Genomic DNA, 20,440 nt, shown 5'->3' with positions numbered 1-20,440 from the left:
GCCTGAATGGCCCTCTGAGCCAGGCGCACATCATAGAAGATTCTGGAATACCTGAGGGTCTTCAAAATGGTCAGAAATAACAGGAAACCCAAAATGATCTTCATGGCGTGATCGACTTGAGAAACTGCATGAAACGGAACGAAGTCCTCAGGGTGCGACAAGTAAAAGCGAATTATGCCAGTGGCCAAGAAGTGCTTCCTAAAGAAGAGCACAATCAGCACAGTAAATATGCATTTTAGAGCAAAGTTGAGCAGATTATACACACTTCTCACGTACGAGGCCCTTTCTTGCATGATGACATAACCCTCATCGACCACATAGGCTAAAAAAAAATGAGAATGGCCACATACAAGTAGGTTTCTGCGGAAGTCTCCCTGTCGAAATCAGCAAGTGAGAAGGAGTGCACGGATAAGCTCGTGTTCACAACCCCTAACTGAGACGCCTCGAAAACGACAGAAATGCTACAGAACAGACTGACGTCTGGGTTGAAGGTGGTCAGCTCCAGAATCACGGCCCACGTCTTCTCATCAAGCCACTCGCTGCTCTGGAGTTCCCTGAGCCTCACGGTGGAATTAAAAGGCTGCTGTTCTGGGAAAAAATAGAACGCATAGCCTCCCGACCCGTAGGTGTGTAAGAGTCCGTGGGAGACATACCCCCAGATCTTCTCTGGAGGCTTGTAAGTAAACCCATTGGTATTCTTATCCTCAGGCCTCTTGAGAACTCTGTTCCAAAGGCTAGAGTAGTTTCTGGTGTCTTCCGCGTCAGTGCCATAGCTGGGATGACAATGGATTTCTCTTCCCATGCTGGTTTGGGCAAAGTTGGCAGGCAGGCAGAGTTTATCGCCAGGTCTTGCCCTCACCTGCCTCAGCAGCGGAAGCCCCAGGATTTTAGAGGAGCTGTCGGGCAGAAAGGCTGGATTCGGGTCGTTGTGGACCAGGGGCACCAGCACGCTGTTCAGCCACCTGTAGATGTCCTCCAGCTTGGTCACCGAGCCGAGATCCACAGAGAACCGATCGCGAACAAACTGGTTATAGTGAAAGCTGTCCGTGTGACGCAGGAGGGCGACGAGCCTCAACAGGAGGGCTAGAAAGATGAAGTGAGTCAGAACGTAACACAGGATCAGGAAAGCCCTCCTCTTAATTGCCCTCTTCCTCTTGAATATTAGGATTTCGTCTTCAGTGAGGGGCTGGTACATCCTCGATCTTCGGAGCTCCATGATCTGCTTGTGTTGCCTTTGCATTTCTTCTGGGCTCAGTGTGCTCTGTAGCTCGATCTCAGTGTAGCGGAACTGGCTTTCCCATGAAAGGTTTTTACAATACTTGGGCCTACGTGTTCTGAAGCCTGACAGAAGTATAATTCTACACGTTTTCACCAGAAAAATGGACAGACAGAATGAACAAAATGATGCAAAGAGCCAATCCACTGACTTTTCATAGCCATAGGTCAGCCCATAAAATATGATGAAGAACGAAGATATAATGGACGTGGCGAAAACCAGCAGCCACGCTATATGAAGGCACCATGAAGGCAGAACGAAACTGCTCTTCTCCTTGAGTTCCAGAGTGGGACCCGCATGGGATGGCGGCTCTCCAGAAGGAACATTTTGATTGTTATTTGTGTTTGCGTTACTGGCATTAATGTTTGTTGCCTGGGTGGGTGAGTCCCTGCTCTCTTTCTTCTTAGGCTGGTGCCGCGTCGCAGACAGCGCCTGGGCAGTCTTTTGAAGTCTAGGCCTTTTCCCAGTTGGAGGCTCCAAAGCCCCCTTGATGGATGAGTCCCCCGACTCACGAGCATACCATCTTCTCAGAAATTCCTCCCAGTATAGATTCTCTAGCTCCATGGAAGAAGTATTCCGGGGAGATACCTTTTCTAGAGTCACACGAAGTTCCCTCTGGGAGTAGGTGAAGAGAAAAATGATCAATATTTGCAGAGGCAGCGTAATTAACACACTTTCCAGTCCTATCATCATTGACCTGACGTAGCTCCCCTCTCCTGAAGCCAAATTTTCTGGTCTGTCGAGATTAAAGAACATAATATTACACAGAAGGGAGGCCATCAGCATCGCCAAACAGCAGGACAGTCTCTGCAGCCTGCTGAATGCCCTAGAAGTATTGTTGGAGAAAATAGAGAACCACGAGTGATCTCTCCCCATCCTGTAAGCTGATTCCATCAGGAAATAGTCCTTTCTGTTGATGGACTGGTCTGGGTCGGTAACATGAAATGTTCTGTCCAAGGAGGTGTCAATACAAAGCCATTCCCGGCATAAAAACAGCCAGATGTGTCGGCTGAACAGATTTTCTACCTTGACTCTGCTTAGATACCAGCTGGGGGATTTGCCCTCATTGTTGTGCCACACACGAATGGAATGGATGTCCCCCAAGTCCCTTCGCGTGGTTAGGAGAAAAGTGTTGATGCCTCCGCGGTAGAGGGTTGTAAAATACGGATGGCTCAGACAATGCACATCGCTGGCACCTTCCGTTCCCATAAGTTGCATGAAGACATCGGCCCTGGTCCCGGCCCGATAACGGCTTCCTGTAAAAACAGTCACGAGGTAACACACCTTATCATAAGGATCATTATCAAGTAGAATTATCACGTGTAGCCGAAGATACCGATCCGTTTCATCTCTCAGCAAAGCCCAGAAAGCTAGGATTATGTACATCAGCATAATGAAAAGTACAGTGAAGAGCGTCACATAGTTGCGGGTAACACTTGTGATGACCTCCAACCGTAGATCTACAGCATTGGGGAGCACAATCACATTGGCCTTCAGAAAGTGGGTTTGCAGGTGCCTGCTGGCCTGTTTTATTAGATCCAGCTGCCGTCGGACCCTCCTTGTGCTTTGGCAGATGCAGTGCACTCTTAGCCACGTGGTCCTCTCTCCGAGAACACAGGTATCTTCTCTCCAATCGCTCTGGATCCCATACATGTCTAGGCAGTGAGCGCTGAAAAGAGCGATTCTCACTAGCTTATCATTGGCTGTCATGACAAAACGAGGTGCCTGCAGAGCTATGATCAAGGTGCACTCAGACGAGCCGCCTCGCTGAGCTATGACTTGCAGCAGGGACGCTGGAAGGCAAACCACGCGGGCCTCCCTAACGGCACAGGCTGAGCCGAAGAGCTCACTATGGGTGGCCATGGGAGGGATGTCATGGGGCACAAAGAATGTGGCGACCAGAGCAGTGGGGGTAATTTTATTGCCGGCGTATACCAACACCGTGAACAACACGGTCACTTCGGTCACAATGTGGACCAGCAACTCCTTCACTACACTGCTGTCCACCTCAACCCTAAACTTCCCTGTCGTCCTTTTCAAGGACTCATCAGCTCCCTCGGTCTCACTCTCGGGTCCCACTGTGAGGTTAAAAGCTGCAAAGCTCAGGTTTTTTCTGGCGATGTACACTTCTGCTACATCAGGCATGATCTCGACCACATCGCCGTCAGGTGTGGTTCCTGTCATCCTGAATCCAACCACCTCTGCAGAACAGCTTTCCTGATCATTCATCCAAGGAAAGGGATCATCAGCAAATTCACAAAACATGGTGGAAATCGGGGCATTTTCATGTAAACTAGGAATACTGCTCACATTTAGCGTCGGATGAAAATAATATTGACTGCTTTTCTCATTCCTGAAGATATCGGTAACATCCCACCTTTCAGTTTTCCTGACATACACGTTAAGGCTGGAGGCCGTCATTGTGGTGGTCTCGTTCCCTGGCACTTTACCCTCCAATACTGTGTCTGCTAGTGATTCCAACACATAGAAAGGCTCATCAACCACTTCATAGCTAACAGTCAGTTTCAAGATATTAGACAAAGTTGTTAATATCCCAGTGCTCACAGTTTCTATTTCTTCAGAGTGAACGTGTGAATCCTTCTGTCGAGTCTGCTGTAGGGCTCGATTTGCTAGCCAAATCCTCACTGTGGCCAGTTTCTGAGCCATTCGAGTGAATCCGGCGGTCGTCTGGGTTAACTCAGTAACACTCATGACTACCTGGCTAATTTCCACCAAAGTGCTATTGGGAAGAATGAAAGTCTGGTTGACAAGGTATTCCCGGAGTCTGGCTTTGTCAGCTTCCAAACTTAATTCAGGTTTCATGTTATTCAAAATAGAAGCTGCTATATATATTAAATAACCTGCAGGTAGAAATTCCTGGTTGTCAAGCAAAGTAGATAGCGATGAATTTGGTCCCATGGTGAAATTGAATAAGCGATCGAGCACACCCTTGGCTGAGATTTTATCCATAGGGGCATGTACGGTTGCGTACAAAGTCACCTGAGAAAAAGCTCCTAGAGAGTCATACACCTGAACAGATATCTTCATGGCATAACGATTAGCCAACACACCCACAGGGAGAAAGGAAGGGGGCGATGTGGACTCATTCCCCAAATACAGGATGGCCCCCAAGGTGTTCTCTTTTACAGAACTGATCTGACCCAAACCATACAAATCAGAGACTACCATTTTGTATGTAAGTGGTATGTTCTCATCCTTAAAATCAGAGCACCGGATGACAAACCTGGTAACAAAGGCAACTCCTGTAGCTGGATTAATGCTGCACTCTCCGGTTTCAGGGACATGGTTGATAACAAAGGGGTGCTTCAAGTCCACGTTATGCCCACTCCAACTTGCTAGATGCACAGAAGCCCAAAACTTAGCTTCAGGAAAATCCTTCAAAGCAAAAGCTTTTATAGACAAATGAGCCCCATTCCTCCCTGTTGTGGTGTGTTTCGCCCAATCAAAGTTTACCTCATCCCCCAGAGATGACAGAATCGACCATTTATACGCATCTTGCCTTGTTGAACCATTTGTGCAATTGAGAAACAAAGAAAATCTGGCTGAAATACCCAAAACGGCATCACAGTTTTCAATACACGAGATGTTTGCTGTGGGGACTGGTCCTTTGAGCACGTGTACCTTTCTATCAATATAGCCTGTCCTAGCGCCCTTGCGGATCACCATTCTGAAGAAATACACACCTCCACCTTTCAGTGTTCCCGGCTGAAGTGTGAGGACAGGGCCAGAGGCCTCCTTCCAGTTCAGATTAGTCTGCTTTGGGGTGCAGACGCTGTTGCTCATCACTGTGATTTTATGTCCCTGGTAGTTTTTCGGATCCGTGGTACAGTACCAAGAAAAGAGGAGTCCCTCCGAAGGGCTGTCCGAATCTGGATCAGACGACCCCGTTCCATCCAGAACCAGCTGATCTGTGAATTTGATTGTTATGTTGGGACCCCCAGGAATAACTGCTTCTAGGTCACTTCTAACGATGCTGACATACATGAAATCTGAGGCCGAGGCCTGAGGCCAATTTCGATTCGCATAGATGTCGATTACGAATCTGATCACATACACCCCCCAAGTTAAAGATTTTGGAGGGATATGCAGAAATGTTGGCGCCCTCCCTGATTTTGTGATTGGTATATCCAATGGTCTGTACCACCGGGGCAGATCATTTAACGAGCGCACAGAAAACACCTGCCAGTACGAAACAACTAAGGTGGAGTATGGACAGTTGTACTTGTACGTGGCATTGAGGGTAGCCGCCATCTTCCTGGTCAGCACCAAGGGTTCACCATCTCTGTTCCTGTTGATCTTCACCATGGTGATCGCACAGGGCGCGTCTGGGGATACCTGGCAGGACACGGAAGACTGGATGGCTTGAGGCCCATCCGAGTTGACAGCTTCCAGGACAACAGGCGTGGGCCCATCCGTGGGACACTCCGTTTGGGCCACGAAGCCCGCGGAGGGGCGAGGCCCGGCGGCCGGCAGGTCGGAGGTGGAACGGCGGGGGCGCCGAGGGCCGGCGGGCCGCAGCGGCACGAGCCAGAAGGTCCACTCCGGGCGCCCGAGCGCGCGGGGCAGCGGCGTGCGCCACAGCAGGGACAGCCGGCCGCGGCGCGCAGACAGCCGCAGGTGCACGAGCGCGGGCGCGGCGGCCAGGTGCGCGCGCAGCAGGACGCGCAGCAGGACACAGAGCGGGCGCTCGGGGCCGCGGGGCAGGCAGAGGCGGCCGCCACCGGCCAGGATCACGCCGCCGCCAGGGGCCGCGCGGGGCCGCAGGCGGACGCGGGCGCTGCCGGCCGGCTCCCCGAGGCCAGGGGCGGCCCTCCAAGCGCGCAGCTCGGCCGCGTCTCTGAGGCCCGGGCCACGAGTCCGGGAGGCTGGCGGTGGTCGGCGCGACAAGGCTGGATCAGGGCGGCAGGGTCCGGACTCCGGTGTGGCGGTCGCCCGGGAGCCGGGGATGGCAGCCAGGGCCCTGCGAGGAGTGGTGGGCCGCGGGAGGCGCCCGCGACCCAGGCCCAGGCCCAGACCCAAGAGGAGGAGGAGAAGCTGGGTTCTGGGCCGCATAGCGCCGCCTGCCTGGGAACCTGGGAGCCGCTGCCGCAACCGTGGGGTCTGGTAAACCGCCGCGGGTGGCGCGGGCCTGGAAGGGGGCGGGGGAGGGGGGGCGGGGAGGCGGACCTCAGGGTCCAGACTACCTTCGTGTCTTGCGGAGGGCTGGGGCGCAGGGTGCGGGTCAGAACTCAGTGGGTGATAATGGGTGGGCTTCCGTGGTACCCTGACCCCTGCCTGGCCGCAGTAGGCCTCCAACCAGGACTGCTCATCCATTAAGGCAGCACCAGGCTCCCAAAAGCCTGCAGATACCCCTTACCTATCCCTGGCAAAAAACCACAGGGATGTGAACTCGCTGAGAGCCCAGGGAGGTCTGACTCTGGGTTTCTTGATTTGCTTTTCCTACTTGCTTAGGATGAAACCCCAAATCCTTGTCTTTAGATCTTTTTCGTTTCTCTAGAAGCATTTAATGCTGTAAATGTCCCACCAAACACTGCTTAACTGCCTCCTGCATGCTTGCCTAGTTTTGTTATCATTCAGTTTAAACTATTTCTACTTGCCCGTTTGGGTTTTGAACCATCAGTTCAAATGGGTTGTTTAATTTCCCGGTATTTGGAGCTTGTGCGAAATCCTACAGTTATGCTGGTTTCTAACTTAAGTCAGTTGTGGTCAGAGAATACATTCCATCTGCTTTTGAGCCTTTGCATGGACTGAGACTTGCTTGAGAGCCCATACAGTAGTGTGGTCTGCCTTGCTGTATGGTCCTGGTGCCCTTAAAAACAAGGTGTGTCTCCCGTCATTGGGTGGGTTGTCCTACAGAGGTCAACTAGATCAAGAGAGTTGGTACCCGAGTGTTTCATCTTGTATGTCTTCCCTGGATTTTCTCTAGTTTTTCTATCACTCGCTGAGAGAGGCTGTTACTCTCTCCTGTGCTGACTGGGAAATTGTGTCTTTGACCCTTTCTTTCTGTCCATCTTTGCTTCATGTCTTTTCAGGCTCTATTAGATGGATACACACTTGTGTTACGTCCATGTAAATTGGTCCTTGTCTCGTGATGAGATGTTTCTGTTTACCTCTAGTAATCATCTCTGTTTGGAAGTCTGTTTCACCTGATGTTCGATGCCAGATGATATGTTGATTGTATCTGAATAAAACTGGAAAATGAAATAAAATAGCCACACTAGCCTTCCTATGCTTACTGTCCCCATGCCGTATCTTTTTTTCATTCATTTCCTTTTCAGCTTATGTATGTCTTTATAATTAAAGTGGTCTTTTGAAGGCAACATGTAATAGGGTTTTCTTTTCTTATCCCCTCTCTCTGTCTCTGAGTGCACCACCCCGAAGGATAGGCCATTGTCAGGACAGAAGAAGGCGGCCATCTGCGAGGAAAGGAGATGGCCCTTACCGAGAACCGATCATGCTGACACCCTGAGCTTGGACGTGGGGCTCCAGAGCTGTGAGAAATAAATCCTTGCTGTTCAGACACCGCCCCACTCTGCCCCCCTCCCCCACTGTGGTATTTTGTTTTAGCAGTCTGAGCTAAGACAACAGGAAACATCGGGGCTGAAAACTCAGATTGGGGTCATAGGAGGCATGTAGGGAGGAGGCCCAGATGGAGAAGGAGACAGACTCTGGCCGCCTCCCGTACTTAGGGGTGAGGCGGACAGAGACAGGCAGTGGGGTGGGAGGGAGAGTAGGAGGGTGTGGTGTCCTGGAAGTCAAGGAAAGAGGGGATTCAGGAAAGACACAGTGTTGCCTGATGGGTCAGAGCAGATGAAGATCGGGAAGAGGAGGTGCTAGAGGTGGCCAAGGCAGCGACTGGGTTTGAAGCAGGAAGGCCTTTACTGCCCTTGACAAGTGCAAGTTCAGTGTTCTGGTGGGGACAACCACATAAAACTCTGGGAAGTTTTGCAGACACGGTAGAACAAGGAAGTCAGATGGTAGGCAAAGCGGAATGGGAGTATTATAAAAGATCTAGATATCCAAAAAGATAGAAAAATAACCAAGCGCCCCCATGTGGTACTCACACACAAGTAAGGGGACAGCACTGTTGGGGCAGTGCAAGGCCTCAATGTACCCTTGAGAGAATCTTCAGCACTGGGGGTGGAGGCACCCATTGATCTGAATTCCGTTTTTCCTCCTGTCTCTGGTTTCTTTTGCGTTTACATTGGAATCAGTTCCTGAGCAATATATTATTTGCATATTAATCAGCATTACCTAATGGGATCATGTAGCAGATTTTCTTCTACAGGCTCTAGTAGTGAGTGCCATTCAGTTTTATATAACTCCAAAAAACGATCTCTAGGCATGTGTGCCGGGCAAGGCTTAAGATGGGACTCTGAAGAGCTTGCAAGTGACCGCTGCCCTAGGGCTCCCAAGGGACTCTGCAGTTGCGTCCCCAACAGGGTCCCCAGCAGGGATGAGTCCCCTTGCGGGGGTGGAGCGCCCTCGGGCCCTGCCGCCCAGGCTAGGTGTCTGATGGGGGAGGTAGGCGCTACCACTGCAGTGTACCCCTTCCAGCCCAAACCCCGCGCGGCAGGGGCGGACCTCCTTGGAGCGCCCCGGGGCCGGGCCGGTGCCGCTGGCCAGTGAGCGAGCAGAGGAGCGAGCCCGCTCCGCCCCCGCGGTGTCCGCCCCTCCCTCCCCCCTCCCGCATAGGCAAGGCTGTGGAGGCGCCTGGACCCTGATACCTGCCCTGCCACCCTCTCAGCACCATGGCCGCTCCCGCTCCCCTGCGTGACTGCCAGGTAAGTGGAGGCAGAACCCGGCCCGGCTCCACGGCCCAGGGATGGCGTGGCGCCCGCGGCGGGGCGGGATCGACCAGCATGGGAACCGAGGTCAGCTGGAGAGTTGGCCGTGAGGTCCTGGCGTGCGTCCTGGTTGCAGGAAGGGACCAGAGCACCCTTCCGTGGGACCCCCGCCGCGTGTCTCGGCCCCTCGGAGACCCCGGGACCTAAAAAGCATTAGCCCAGGCATGGCTTGGGACCCTCCAGGGGGGGGATCCCGGACACATTTTGCAGACGAAGGTGGAGTTCAGGGGCCTTGCCCCGGAGTTATGCAAGAGGTAATCTGGGCTGGGGGTGGAGGTGGGTGGGTACAGGATATTTCTCCTCCCAGGGGAGTCGCAGGTCTGTGAGGCCCTGGTAGGGCACCAAAGGCAGCCCTAAAGGTGAACAGGTGTGAGTCGTCTGATGAAGCTGAGAGAGGGGAGGCGTTGTTTTGGTGTTTGGCAGATAGCCTTGCCGGCCAGATGGAAATACCACCCTCCCCACTAAGCAGGCTAGCATTATACCCCTTTCCTGCCCTCCCAGACCTCCCTTCAGTCTCATCAGGGACTTACATGTACTGTGTGCTTGCTCTCTGAGCAGACACTGCACGGGTGCCCCATATATCCTCTAGAACCCCATGTGGGCCAGCCAAGGATCTGATAGAGGTCGTTGCCAGGAGGCACACAGCTACTCAGAGACCCCCCCCCCCGCCCCCGCATGCTGGAATTTACATGAGGCTCGCCCACCCAGGGCTCAGCTTCGTGTGCTCTGCACTGTCTCTGAAATCTGAGGGTCCATGCCCTCAAGGCTGGGGTTTCTGGAAACCCAGACTGGGTGACAAACTTCTGCATTTGGAGATCCTCTGTGCTTGGGTGTGGGGGGTTTCCATTTGGAGGATAAAGGGGTGTTCTCTTCTCGCTGTGTGTAGGCATGGAAGGATGCTGGGCTCCCACTCTCAACCACAAGCAACGAGGCCTGCAAGCTGTTCGATGCTACCCTGACCCAGGTATGCCTCCCGAGCAATGCGGTGGTCTCCGCTCTGAAGGCCCACCGTGCAGGTTTGAAAATTACTGAAGGCTTTTAGGGAACATATTTTTCATGTTTAAATGTTCGGCATCCCCTTTTTTATGCTGGCAAGTAAGCGGCCCTGAGGCACGTGAGCCGCTGTGCCCCGCGCTCCCATCTAACACAGGGGTATTTGATTTCTAGCCCAACACACATATCGCCCGATGCACTCTCATGCAAAGCTGCTGATTGATGACCACGGCGGGCACCATGCTCGAAGCTTCTACAGCTTACCGCCTTTATCAGCACTCTGGTTTTATAAGCAGCGAAGCCCATCAGCCCCGTGGCGACCCAAGTCTCCTGGTCACCGTGGGTACAGTAGGGCATCCTGGTGACACAAACACGCTTCGTCATGCTTTGAATCCCCAGAGCCCACAGCTTGGAAAGTGGCACATGCTGTTTTCCATTTCATGATGAATTCAGGAGCCAGTGACAGTGGAATTTATGTACTCTGGGGCCTGGTGTTGGAAGCATCTTTGCCGACCCATGGCACAGCTGAGAGGTGGCCCCAGGGGTGGGCAGACAGCAGTGGGGTATTTATGAAGGTACTAACCCTCCTTGGGCATCCCCCTGTGGCCTGCGGGGTTGATGTGGGTCCCCTCCACTAAGGGCCTGGGGCCCTGTACTGGAGCGAATCTTCGACTACGTCGCTCTCAGCTTGATTGTTGTGAGCCCGTCCACCGTGTTGCCAGCCATTTCCAACACCAGCAAAGGAGCCTATAGTTTTGGAACCAGGAGGGTCTCAGAGGCGGAGTCCAACTACTCTGACAGGTGGGGAAACTGAGGCCCAGGGAGCTGAGCTGGCTCATGCATTCAGGTAGGGCAGAAGCAGGATGCCCTTGGGTCTGTGTATGCCAATAGAAACCCCCAGACCCGGTGTTTATCATGAGCAATGAGAGAGCACTGCCTACTAAGTCCATCCATATGACTTAAGGACCAAAAAAGCGTTTAGAAGCCCAGGCAAAAGCAACAGCCAGTGAAATGCCGTTAGCTCGTCGCAGGCCTCCACTGTGCGCCTGCGAGCTCTGTGCTCTTCCTGCTCCTTTTGGCCTTGGTCGAGCCCTTGATTTGTTACACAGCCCGAGTCCTTAAGGTAGCATGGTCTACCCTGACCCCCACATGGCCTGTGTATATTCTGTCCCATGGGTCAAGGTCTCTGTGCCAGTCTGCGTTAGACGGCCTCCCCTGTGTCTTAGGTAAACATGCTCAGCTAGTTCTGTGAAGATGTAGGTTAGACATCGTGACGTCTAGACATCTAGACAAATGTGATGAGACACGTTTTAAAATCCAGTGTATTGGGGCACCTGGGTGGCTCAGTGGGTTAGGCCTTTGCCTTCCGCTCGGGTCATGATCTCAGGGTCCTGGGATCAAGCCCCGCATGGGGCTCTCTGGTCAGCGGGGAGCCTGCTTCCCCCTCTCTCTCTGCCTGCCTCTCTGCCTGCTTGTGATCTGTCAAATAAATAAATAAATAAATCTTAAAAAAAAATCCAGTGTATTATTATGGTTTTAGGATTTTTTTTTTAAATGAGCATTTTTATTTTATTTATTTTCTCTTGCCTAACGCAGGGACCGAACTCATGGCCCTGAAATCAACACCTGAGCTGAGATCAAGAGTCCTATCCTTAACCAACAGAACCATGCAGGTGTCCCCCAAAATAAGCATTTTGGGGGGAGAAAAGATTAGAAACACATCTACCCAATGGGGGTGAGACTGAGTTTGATCATTGGGCTTTCATGCCTCTTTCTTTTTGTCCTAAATGTTTAATAAAGTTCTTTTTTGGAAGGAATGAATAAAAGGTAAGAAGCTTCCTACTGTGGTACCGGATTTCAAGGCCCATCTTTTGACCAAAGAAGCCGCTGCTCTGGGCAGGTCGTCTGTCAGGACGAAGCTTCCTTTAGATGTTTTCCTTCCTGAAAATGGCGACCTGATCGTTTCTAGAAAACATGCCTTCAGTTCTGGGTGTTTAGTCTTTTCACATGAGACCAACCCAGGTGTGGTCGCTTGGAGTGTGGACTGTAAAGTCCTGAATTCTCTAGAGAGAAGATCCAGACTGAGACACATGCCTTCCTCAACATGAACGAAGGACTCCCTGGGGACAGGTCTGTTCTGTCTTTTCTGTTTCAGTATGTCAAATGGACCAACGACAGAAGTCTTGGTGGCATTGAGGGCTGCCTGTCGAAGCTCAAAGCCGCGGATCCAACCTTCGGTGAGTGATGCCGTCCCTGAATTGAGCCTCCTCGTGTGGGTCCAACACCTCTCTGGTTCCCTGACTTCGAGACTCAGCTGGCACGGGGATGGCAGGCTGATGGCAGTGATCGGGCTGGCATTTGCTCAGAGGGAGGGCAGGAAGGCGACAGTCACTGTTGGGCTTGGAATAACAGCTGATTTTGTACAGGTGCTGGGTTCCCCAGAAGCCATCTTCCTAATTTTTCCCTCATTGTCGATCAGTTCTGCATGAAAGATGCTGATCCCACTTCTCAGAGGAAGAAAGGGAACGAGAAATGTATCCAAAATGACCCAGCTGGTGGTTGGGTGGCTGGGACCACATAAGGCTTTCTGTATCCCGGACCTGTCTCCGGAGCCTGAGAGGCAGCTACGGCAGCCTTTCGGGACCCTGGTGAGGCTTCAGCCATGGAGACCTCGTGAAAGAATTTGGCATCCCAGATAAGCCATGTGAGTGTTGGTGTTACAGTAGTGAGCATAGCTGCCTTCCAGAGAAGCCTTGTGTGCCGCGGGCATAGGTAGGTCAGCCCAGGGCATTCTGGAACCTGCTGAGGATAGGATGCACAGAATGGGGGCAGAAGGAAGCCGGCCCAGCCTACAGGGGACCAGGAGTCAGGAGTGTGCTCAGGCACGCTGAGCAGACCTCTGGCCCCAGGATAGAAGCAGGGACCAAAGGGGTCATCCCAACACTACACTATAGTCGGATCCTCGGTCTCGGGCCTGGGCTAGTGACCGAGTTCCAAATGCCTGCAGACACCCTGGCTCTGTCAGGCTGAGGGCTAGGAAGCTCAGGTAGGGCCTGGAGGTCTGCAGACCTGCCGGCAGGGTTGCTACAAGGGTCACAGGCAGACCCTCCGTCCCCCACCGCACCCCCAAGCTCTCCATGCATGGGCGTGGCTCAGACCCACTGTGCTCCAGAGACCAGCCCCTGGCACTGGACTGAGCCCTTCCAGCTTCCAGCTTCAGCTGAGCCCTTCCCTGGCGTCCCTGTGCGGGCGGTAGTGAGTGTTGGCGGAGGAGGGAAGCAGGGCTGAAGGGCCATGGGGGCCCACGGGCAGCACCTAACCAGTCCAACCAGTGGAGGGGTGAGGGGAGATGCCCCAGACACTGGCACGCACCGCAGCGCCCTTGTTAGAAAACACTGGTTCAGAGTGCCACTCCTCGGTGTGCCACTCAGGGTCCAGCTGAGCTCCGACTGTGGTGGGGGCCCAGTGCGCCGCGCGCCAGCCGCCGGGTCAGGCCCTCCTGGGATGGGGGGTGTTTATTTCACACTCTGGCCAGGCTGGCGGGGCGGGGGCGGGGCGGGGCGGGGCCATCGCAGTCACTCGTTGCTCTCCAACCTTTCCCCAGCCATGGGTCACGCCATCTCCAACGGCCTCGTGCTGATCGGCACTGGAAGCTCCGTGCGGCTGGACGGGGAGCTGGACCGGGCCGTGAAGACAATGGTGGAGGTTTCCCAAACACAGCCGCTGACGCAGCGGGAGCGGCTACACGTGTCTGCGGTGGAGACCTTTGCCAAGGGGTGAGGGCCTCTCTGGCCGGGCAATGCCATGGGCACCCAGTACCCTCAGCAAGGGGGACTTGGGGTTGTTCTCACCCTGCCTCCCTCGGCCCTCTCCCTGCCTGCTGCTGTGCCTGCACCTGAACACAGATGAGGAGACAGGTGGCTAGGATCTCTGATTTAGCGTTCAAAGCAGCTACTTTACTTCTTTAAATGAATTGGTTATTATGTTTGTTGCAGAAATAATAGGACCACCTTAGAGAAATCCTTAATACATATACATACATAATACATGCTACATACACACCCGCGTGAGCATCTGCTGTGGCCTTCAAGGTTGTCCCCTGCCTCCATTGTCCCCACAGCTGTCCCCCTGTGTGTGGATGTCGTGCTCCTGGAGCCCCTCTCCGGGATAGCCAGTGCATCTGCTCAGGCAGGGTTGACGCTCTGCCCAGCTAGGTGACCTGAGTGGATGGTATGCGGCTTCCAAAGCAGTAAGCAAGTTGTGCCTGGCCTTTTCTGCTGGGTCAGTGCCAGTGGCCAGCCCGGCCCGGGATGGGCTTCCCCCCGCCCAACAGACTTCCTGTGGCTGGTTCACTGGCTTTGGCAACTTGTTAAACCAGTTTTTGGTTGGTTTGAATTCCAGAGTAAAGCTTCCCACTGGTTTTTCAATTTTCTGAGCCACAACCTAACATAGAAACTTTTGTGTGTGGGTGTATATATAGTATGTTCTCTCTCTCTCTCTCTATCTCCTCTCTACCCCACCTCCCTCCCTCTCCCCTCCCCTCTTGATGTATTATATGCATTTCTGTTGAACCGGTGCAGACTGGCAAGAAGCCACCGCTTCTCGGCCTCCTGTGGATGAACTGTATGTCCGGTGTCACTGAGAAATCTCTCTTTGTCTCGCAGGAACTTTCCCAGAGCCTGTGAACTATGGGAACAGATCCTCTGGGACCACCCAACGGACATGTTAGCCCTAAAATTTTCCCACGATGCCTATTTTTACCTGGGCTACCAGGAGCAGATGCGAGATTCTGTGGCCCGAATTTACCCCTTCTGGACACCCAGCATCCCCCTGAGCAGGTACGTGCCAGCTGGAAATCACGTCGTTTCTTTCTTCTTCTCCCTCCTGTACCCTGAAAACATGACCCTGCCCTAAAAATACTGAATCTACTGTGGCTATTCTCCCTATCCTTGCAAGTGAAAAGGTCTCTCCGTTTGCTGTTCATCCCATCCTATCCTATGGGTGAGGCAGTACCGTATGTATCAACCCAGGGTAGTTCTGCCGCAGTAACAAATAGCTCCTAGATCTGATTCTCCAAAGGCTCATTTCTCGCACGTACTACACACCTGTCACAGGAGGGCTGAGGGCTCTGCAACCTTGTCCTTGTTTCCCTCCTGCATCAGTGACCCAGAGGATCTAGCAGATCACTGAGGGAGAGAAGAGGGCACCCCTGGGGGACTCCCAGTGGCAGGGCTCAGAGAGGAAGGGACACACTCTGCCACTTCCAAGTCGTCAGCCGGAGCTGGTCACCCAGCCAGGGGAGGGCAGGATGTGCATCTCTGTTCTGTTCTCGGGAGGAGAGGGAGGCCCTGAGTGCCTGAGCCACCCTAGTGACCACCACACAGAATGACCCCTATCGTGTCTAATCACAGGATGGGGGGGGCGCCTGGGTGGCTCAGTCGGTGAAGCGGCTGCCTTCCACTCAGGCAGGTCATGGTTTAGGGTCCTGGGATGAAGTCTCGCTTTGGGGTCCCCTGCTTAGCAGGGAGATTGCTTCTCCTTCTACCCCTCCCCCCTGCTCATGATCTCTCTCTCTCTCTCTCACTCTCTCTCAAGTAAATAAATACAAGTAAAAAAAAAAAAATCACACGATGGTTATGTCCATCACAGATGGGCTCATGGATTAGAGAGCTGTGTTACAGAAACAGAAACAGAGCAAAGAGGGTACGAATATCTGTAGCCGTATCATTTATATGTATATACAAGTGTGTGTGTGTGTGTGTGTGTGTGTGTGTGTGTGTGTGTGTGTGGAGATTGGTTGATTGATTTTAAGGAATTGGCTCATGAAGTTACAGAGATTGGCAAGAAAGTCTGAAATCCACAGACTGGGCCAGCAGTCTGAGGGATCAGGCAGGGTCTCTGTGTTGCAATCTGGAAGAAGAATTCCTTCTGGGGACCTCACTCCTTTCTCTGAGGTCTTCAACGGATTGGATGTGGCCCACCCATGTTATGGAGGGTAATTTGCTTTACTCAGAGTCTACAGAGTTAAAAGTTAATCACACCTGAAGAAAACCTTCACAAAAACACCTAGATATTGTCTGGCTGAACAACTGAGTACCGTAGCCCTGCCGAGTGGGCCCGTGAGATTACCTCATCACAAGAGCCCAGCAGGACTGGGTAAACCATGAGCATTCTGTACATGTGCAAATGTTGCAGGTGAAATGACCCCGATAAATATTTAAAAGAAATATTTAAATATTTAAAGAAATACTTAAACATTTAAGAGAAATACTTGAGTGTTTGAAAGAAATAAATATTTGAAAGAAAAGTCTGAAAGCCAGTGTGCTAGGACGTGGCTTCTGTGAATCACGAGAGCCAGGCTTTGTCTATGAGCATGGTAGTAAGCATAATGTCTGAGTCACAAATAGGAGCTCCGTCACTCTATCTTGTTTTCCCATAATCCCTCCAAACCCCAGGAGACAATGCTTCTTTCAGCCCGGTACTCTGTGCTGGCGATTATGGCTGAGAAATCATAGGGCCCATGTATCCCGGGAAGTGTCTTCAGGCCCATCCGGGGCTGGCCCTGGGCAAAGAGGGCACAGGACAGAAGGGTCCCTGCCTCTAGGAGCTGGGGTCTGGGGAGGAGCTGCCCAGTGAGCGCAGGTCAGGCCAGGCCCGGGGCTGGGCACGCCTAGAAGCCACCACCAGCCTGCACTCACTGGTGCTTCCCCGAGAGGCGAGAGGCATCCTGGGCTGTGCCTCTCGGTGGGTGCCCCCCACCGGACAGGAAGGAAATGGCCCCCCAGCATCCTTAGGGGAGACACTGCGTTGATGGGGGTAGGGTGTGAATTGCCAAGGGGCCCGCTCTAGAGACAGGGCTTGGGGGTCAGACAATGTGGTAATGGTGCTCCCCAACGGCCAGAGTATCCAGCGACTTGGGGTGGTGCCCGGCTGCTGAGGGGGAGGTGCCCATCTCCCAGGGCTGGCAGAACCGTGCCACAAGCCGGGCAGCTTAAAACAACAAACATTCATGCTCTCAGTGTTCTGGAGGCCACAAGGCAGAAATGAAGGCATCAGCAGGGCCATGCTCCCCCTGAGGGCTCCAGGGGAGAACCCCTCCTCGCCTTCTCACCTCTCCTTAGCTTCTGGAGGTAGCTGGCAGTCCTTGGCGCTCCTTGGCCTGGAGCTGTGCCACCCCGGCATCTGCCTATGTTCTGTGGTTCCAGCGTGTGTGTGTGTGTGTGTGTGTGTGTGTGTCCAAGCCTTCTCTCCTCTCTCTTGTTTTTGGTTTTTTTTTTAAAGATTTTATTTATTTATTTGACAGAGAGAGAGATCACAAGTAGGCAGAGAGGCAGGCAGAGAGAGAGGAGGAAGCAGGCTCCCTGTTGAGCAGAGAGCCCGATGCGGGCCTCGATCCCAGGACCCTGGGACCATGACCTGAGCTAAAGGCAGAGGCTTTAACCCACTGAGCCACCCAGGCGCCCCTCTCCTCTCTCTTATAAGGACACCGGTCATTGGATTCAGGGCCGGCCCTCACCCCGTAGGACTTCATCTCCACTGCACCGTCTGAAAACATCCTACTTCCAAATTAGGGTCCATGTTCAGATGTCATTCTGGGGGACACGGTTCAGCCCATACTGAGGGCTAAACAGGCCACTTTTCCTGGAGACTTTGTTTTGTTTTCAGCTACGTGAAAGGCATCTATTCATTTGGATTGATGGAAACCAACTTCTATGACAAGGCAGAGAAGCTGGCCAAAGAGGTGAGAGGGCCCTTGCCAAGGTGCCAACCCCTCAGGGAGGGCCGTCGGGTGGGGCAGAGCACACACGGCCCCCCACCGGCCTCCTTTTCCTCAGAGACACTGGGGAGGATTCCTGGCCACGGCGAGCACAGCCTCCCCTCCCATGGTCTGCAGTCCGCACACCACCTGCCCGGGCCGGGAAGGTGGATGAGGCCGAGGGGGGCTGTGTTCACCTCTCCCTCGAGGCCCCACAGGAGGCAGCTCCAGGCTCCCCCAGCTCTGTCTGTCTCAGAGCAGAGCCTCAGGGAGATGCCCCGTGACTGCAAACGCAAGCTGCTTTCCTGAGGGCCCTGACCCAGGGGCTGGGCTCCTGCCAGCCAGCCCTTCCCTGAACCTCTGCCTCCTTCCAGAAGGAGGGAACCCAGGTGAAAGTGTAGAGGAGGGTGGGTGTGTGCTGCCCGCCAGCCCCGGTCCGTCTGTCATGCTCTCCTGGTGGGCTGGCTGGTACCCGGGCGCGTGGTGGGCACCCCTCACCAGGGGCCCAGGACCAGGCAACAGGCTGTGGCGGTGGACTTGGGGCTCGGAGTGTCCTCTGTGGTCCTTGGAGTCCCTGTCCTCCAGCCCCTGTCCTCAGGCGAGTGGAAACTGAGGCCAGGCGCAGAGGGGCTGTCATGCATACAGGCACTTTATACACAGCTGCTTAACCTGCTCACATCTACCACGAGGCACTGCCTTCCTCATTGTCCCCATGAGGGGGTCACGGCTCAGAGAGGGGCCATGGCTGGAGCCTCCTTCACTCCATGCAGCTCAGGGAGGGCACAGCAGGTGCTTGGCCGGGCCTTCTCACTGGACCGCTGTCCTTCAGGCTGCCTGGACCAGACCCGGCTTCCCACATCCCACCCAGTGCTCCTTCCTGCAGATATCGCCCTAGTTGGCCCCCAGTACCCCTCCCCAGGAGGCTGTGAGGTTTCTGAAATGTGTTCCGTTATAGAGATGGAGCCCAGACTCGAGTGCAGGGTGATGGCTCCGTGCTTCAAGGCCTCTGGGCTCCCTGGCTGGGGTGAGCAGGCCACACTGTCCAGGGGGGATCAGCCACAGGAAGGTGCCCTGGAGACCATGGCAGCTGGACCCCCTCCTTCGTTGGTGTCCATCTGGGCAGCCAAGGGCTGGCAGGATATTTCCAGAAGCAAGAGGACAGACAAAAGGTGCAGGCTTATGCCTCACTGGGGCATAAGGAGGTGGTGGCCTGGGGAGCCCTACTCTGCTGGCCTCATGCCCCTTTCTCCCGCTGCACTCCCTCCTACAGGCGGCACACTCTGACCCCAGTGCCAATACACCAGAGATCACGGAGCAGGGCCCCACAGTGGCAGTGACCGCCACGCCTCCAGGAGAGCGAGGCGCGCGCACCCGGCTCCGCTGGAGCCTGGAGAGGCCTCAGGCTGGTGGTGCATGGGGTGTGGGCTTAGCGGCTTTGAGCCAAACCCCAGGGGCAGGGAGAGCAAAGGGCGGAGGGCAGGGGAGCACAGTGCTCAGGAAGTGTGGAGCCCAGGGATAGGCTGAGGCTTAGGGCGGGGGAGGTGGGCAGGGCAGGCCCTGGGGGCAAAGGCTAGGGGGACCTACTGGGTGGTGCTGAGCCTTTGTGACTCTGACCCAGTGAGGAAACTGATCAGGAGTCCCTCGCAGAGGGTTGGCCTTAACCTTGGGAGCTGCCCCGCTCCTTACCCTGAGCGGCAGCCCTCGCGTCCACCCTGCAGAAGGGCAGCACCTCAATGGGTCCCTTCTCAGGACGCCCCTTTCTTACAGCGTCCCCACGTGGCCTGGGCGGGCCTGTGCAAACAGCGGGTGGAGCAGAGAGGCTGGGCTTGCTGGGGACAACCTGTCGGCCTAAACCCCACAGCAGGGGCCAGGCCAGGGACTCTGCCTCTGGGAAAAGCATGGGGCACCGAGGCAGCGGGGCTGGGGGAGGTCGTGATTTGGTGTGCAGTGCGGGAGACCTGGGCTCCTGTTGAGCTGGGCCACTTCAAGCCTCAGCCTACCGCTCTGTGCCTGGCATTCGGGAGGTGCCCAGGACACAGAAGCTGAACCCAGGAGGAAACGAAGAAGACAGCCGTGGGGTCGGAATCCCACCGTGTGTCCTGCCTGCCTTGCTGGTCACTGTCAGGCTCACTGGTCGTGGACGGGCCTGCTGTTCCGAGTAGTAAGATCATCAGAGTGAGCCCAGAAGGCCGTTCATCGGTGTGTGGTCGTCTGCAAGGGGGAGCCAGGAGCCCGAGGGGGGGGCAGGTGGTGGGCTCAGCATTCGGACCCTCTGGGGCACTTCACTTCTGCGGTGCTGTTGCTTCTCACCAGGGGGGACGGGCCTGCTGTTCCGAGTAGTAAGAACATCAGGATGAGCCCAGAAGGCCATTCATAGGTGTGTGGTCGTCTGCAAGGGGGAGCCAGGAGCCCGCATCAGAGTGAGCCCAGAAGGCCATTCATAGGTGTGTGGTCGTCTGCAAGGGGGAGCCAGGAGCCCGCATCAGGATGAGCCCAGAAGGCCATTCATAGGTGTGTGGTCGTCTGCAAGGGGGAGCCAGGAGCCCG

General features: G+C 54.4%; 2 protein-coding genes across 2 annotated transcripts in view; one reads left to right on the top strand and one right to left on the bottom strand.

The window, feature by feature from the left end:
- Positions 1-7,753, bottom strand: part of LOC111157463 (polycystin family receptor for egg jelly) — an 8,825-nt gene extending 1,072 nt beyond the window's left edge. Inside the window, 3 exon segments of the mRNA XM_022518883.1 lie at positions 3-334; positions 337-6,425; positions 7,740-7,753. Coding sequence (XP_022374591.1) covers positions 3-334; positions 337-6,425; positions 7,740-7,753 — 6,435 coding nt within the window.
- A 1,295-nt stretch (positions 7,754-9,048) lies between these two features.
- Positions 9,049-20,440, top strand: part of LOC111157652 (tetratricopeptide repeat domain 38) — a 23,192-nt gene continuing 11,800 nt past the window's right edge. The window contains exons 1-6 of the mRNA XM_022519257.1: positions 9,049-9,081; positions 10,031-10,108; positions 12,293-12,374; positions 13,742-13,913; positions 14,802-14,975; positions 17,803-17,878. Of these exons, the coding sequence (XP_022374965.1) occupies positions 9,049-9,081; positions 10,031-10,108; positions 12,293-12,374; positions 13,742-13,913; positions 14,802-14,975; positions 17,803-17,878 (615 nt within the window). The remainder of the gene's footprint in view (positions 9,082-10,030; positions 10,109-12,292; positions 12,375-13,741; positions 13,914-14,801; positions 14,976-17,802; positions 17,879-20,440) is intronic.

The sequence above is a fragment of the Enhydra lutris genome, unplaced genomic scaffold (genome assembly GCF_002288905.1).
Source record: "Enhydra lutris kenyoni isolate GAN:26980312 unplaced genomic scaffold, ASM228890v2 scaffoldscaffold55, whole genome shotgun sequence".
Lineage (NCBI taxonomy): Eukaryota > Metazoa > Chordata > Mammalia > Carnivora > Mustelidae > Enhydra > Enhydra lutris.
Note: the sequence above shows the minus strand (reverse complement) of the source record. Positions and strands in the feature narration are given on the sequence as shown.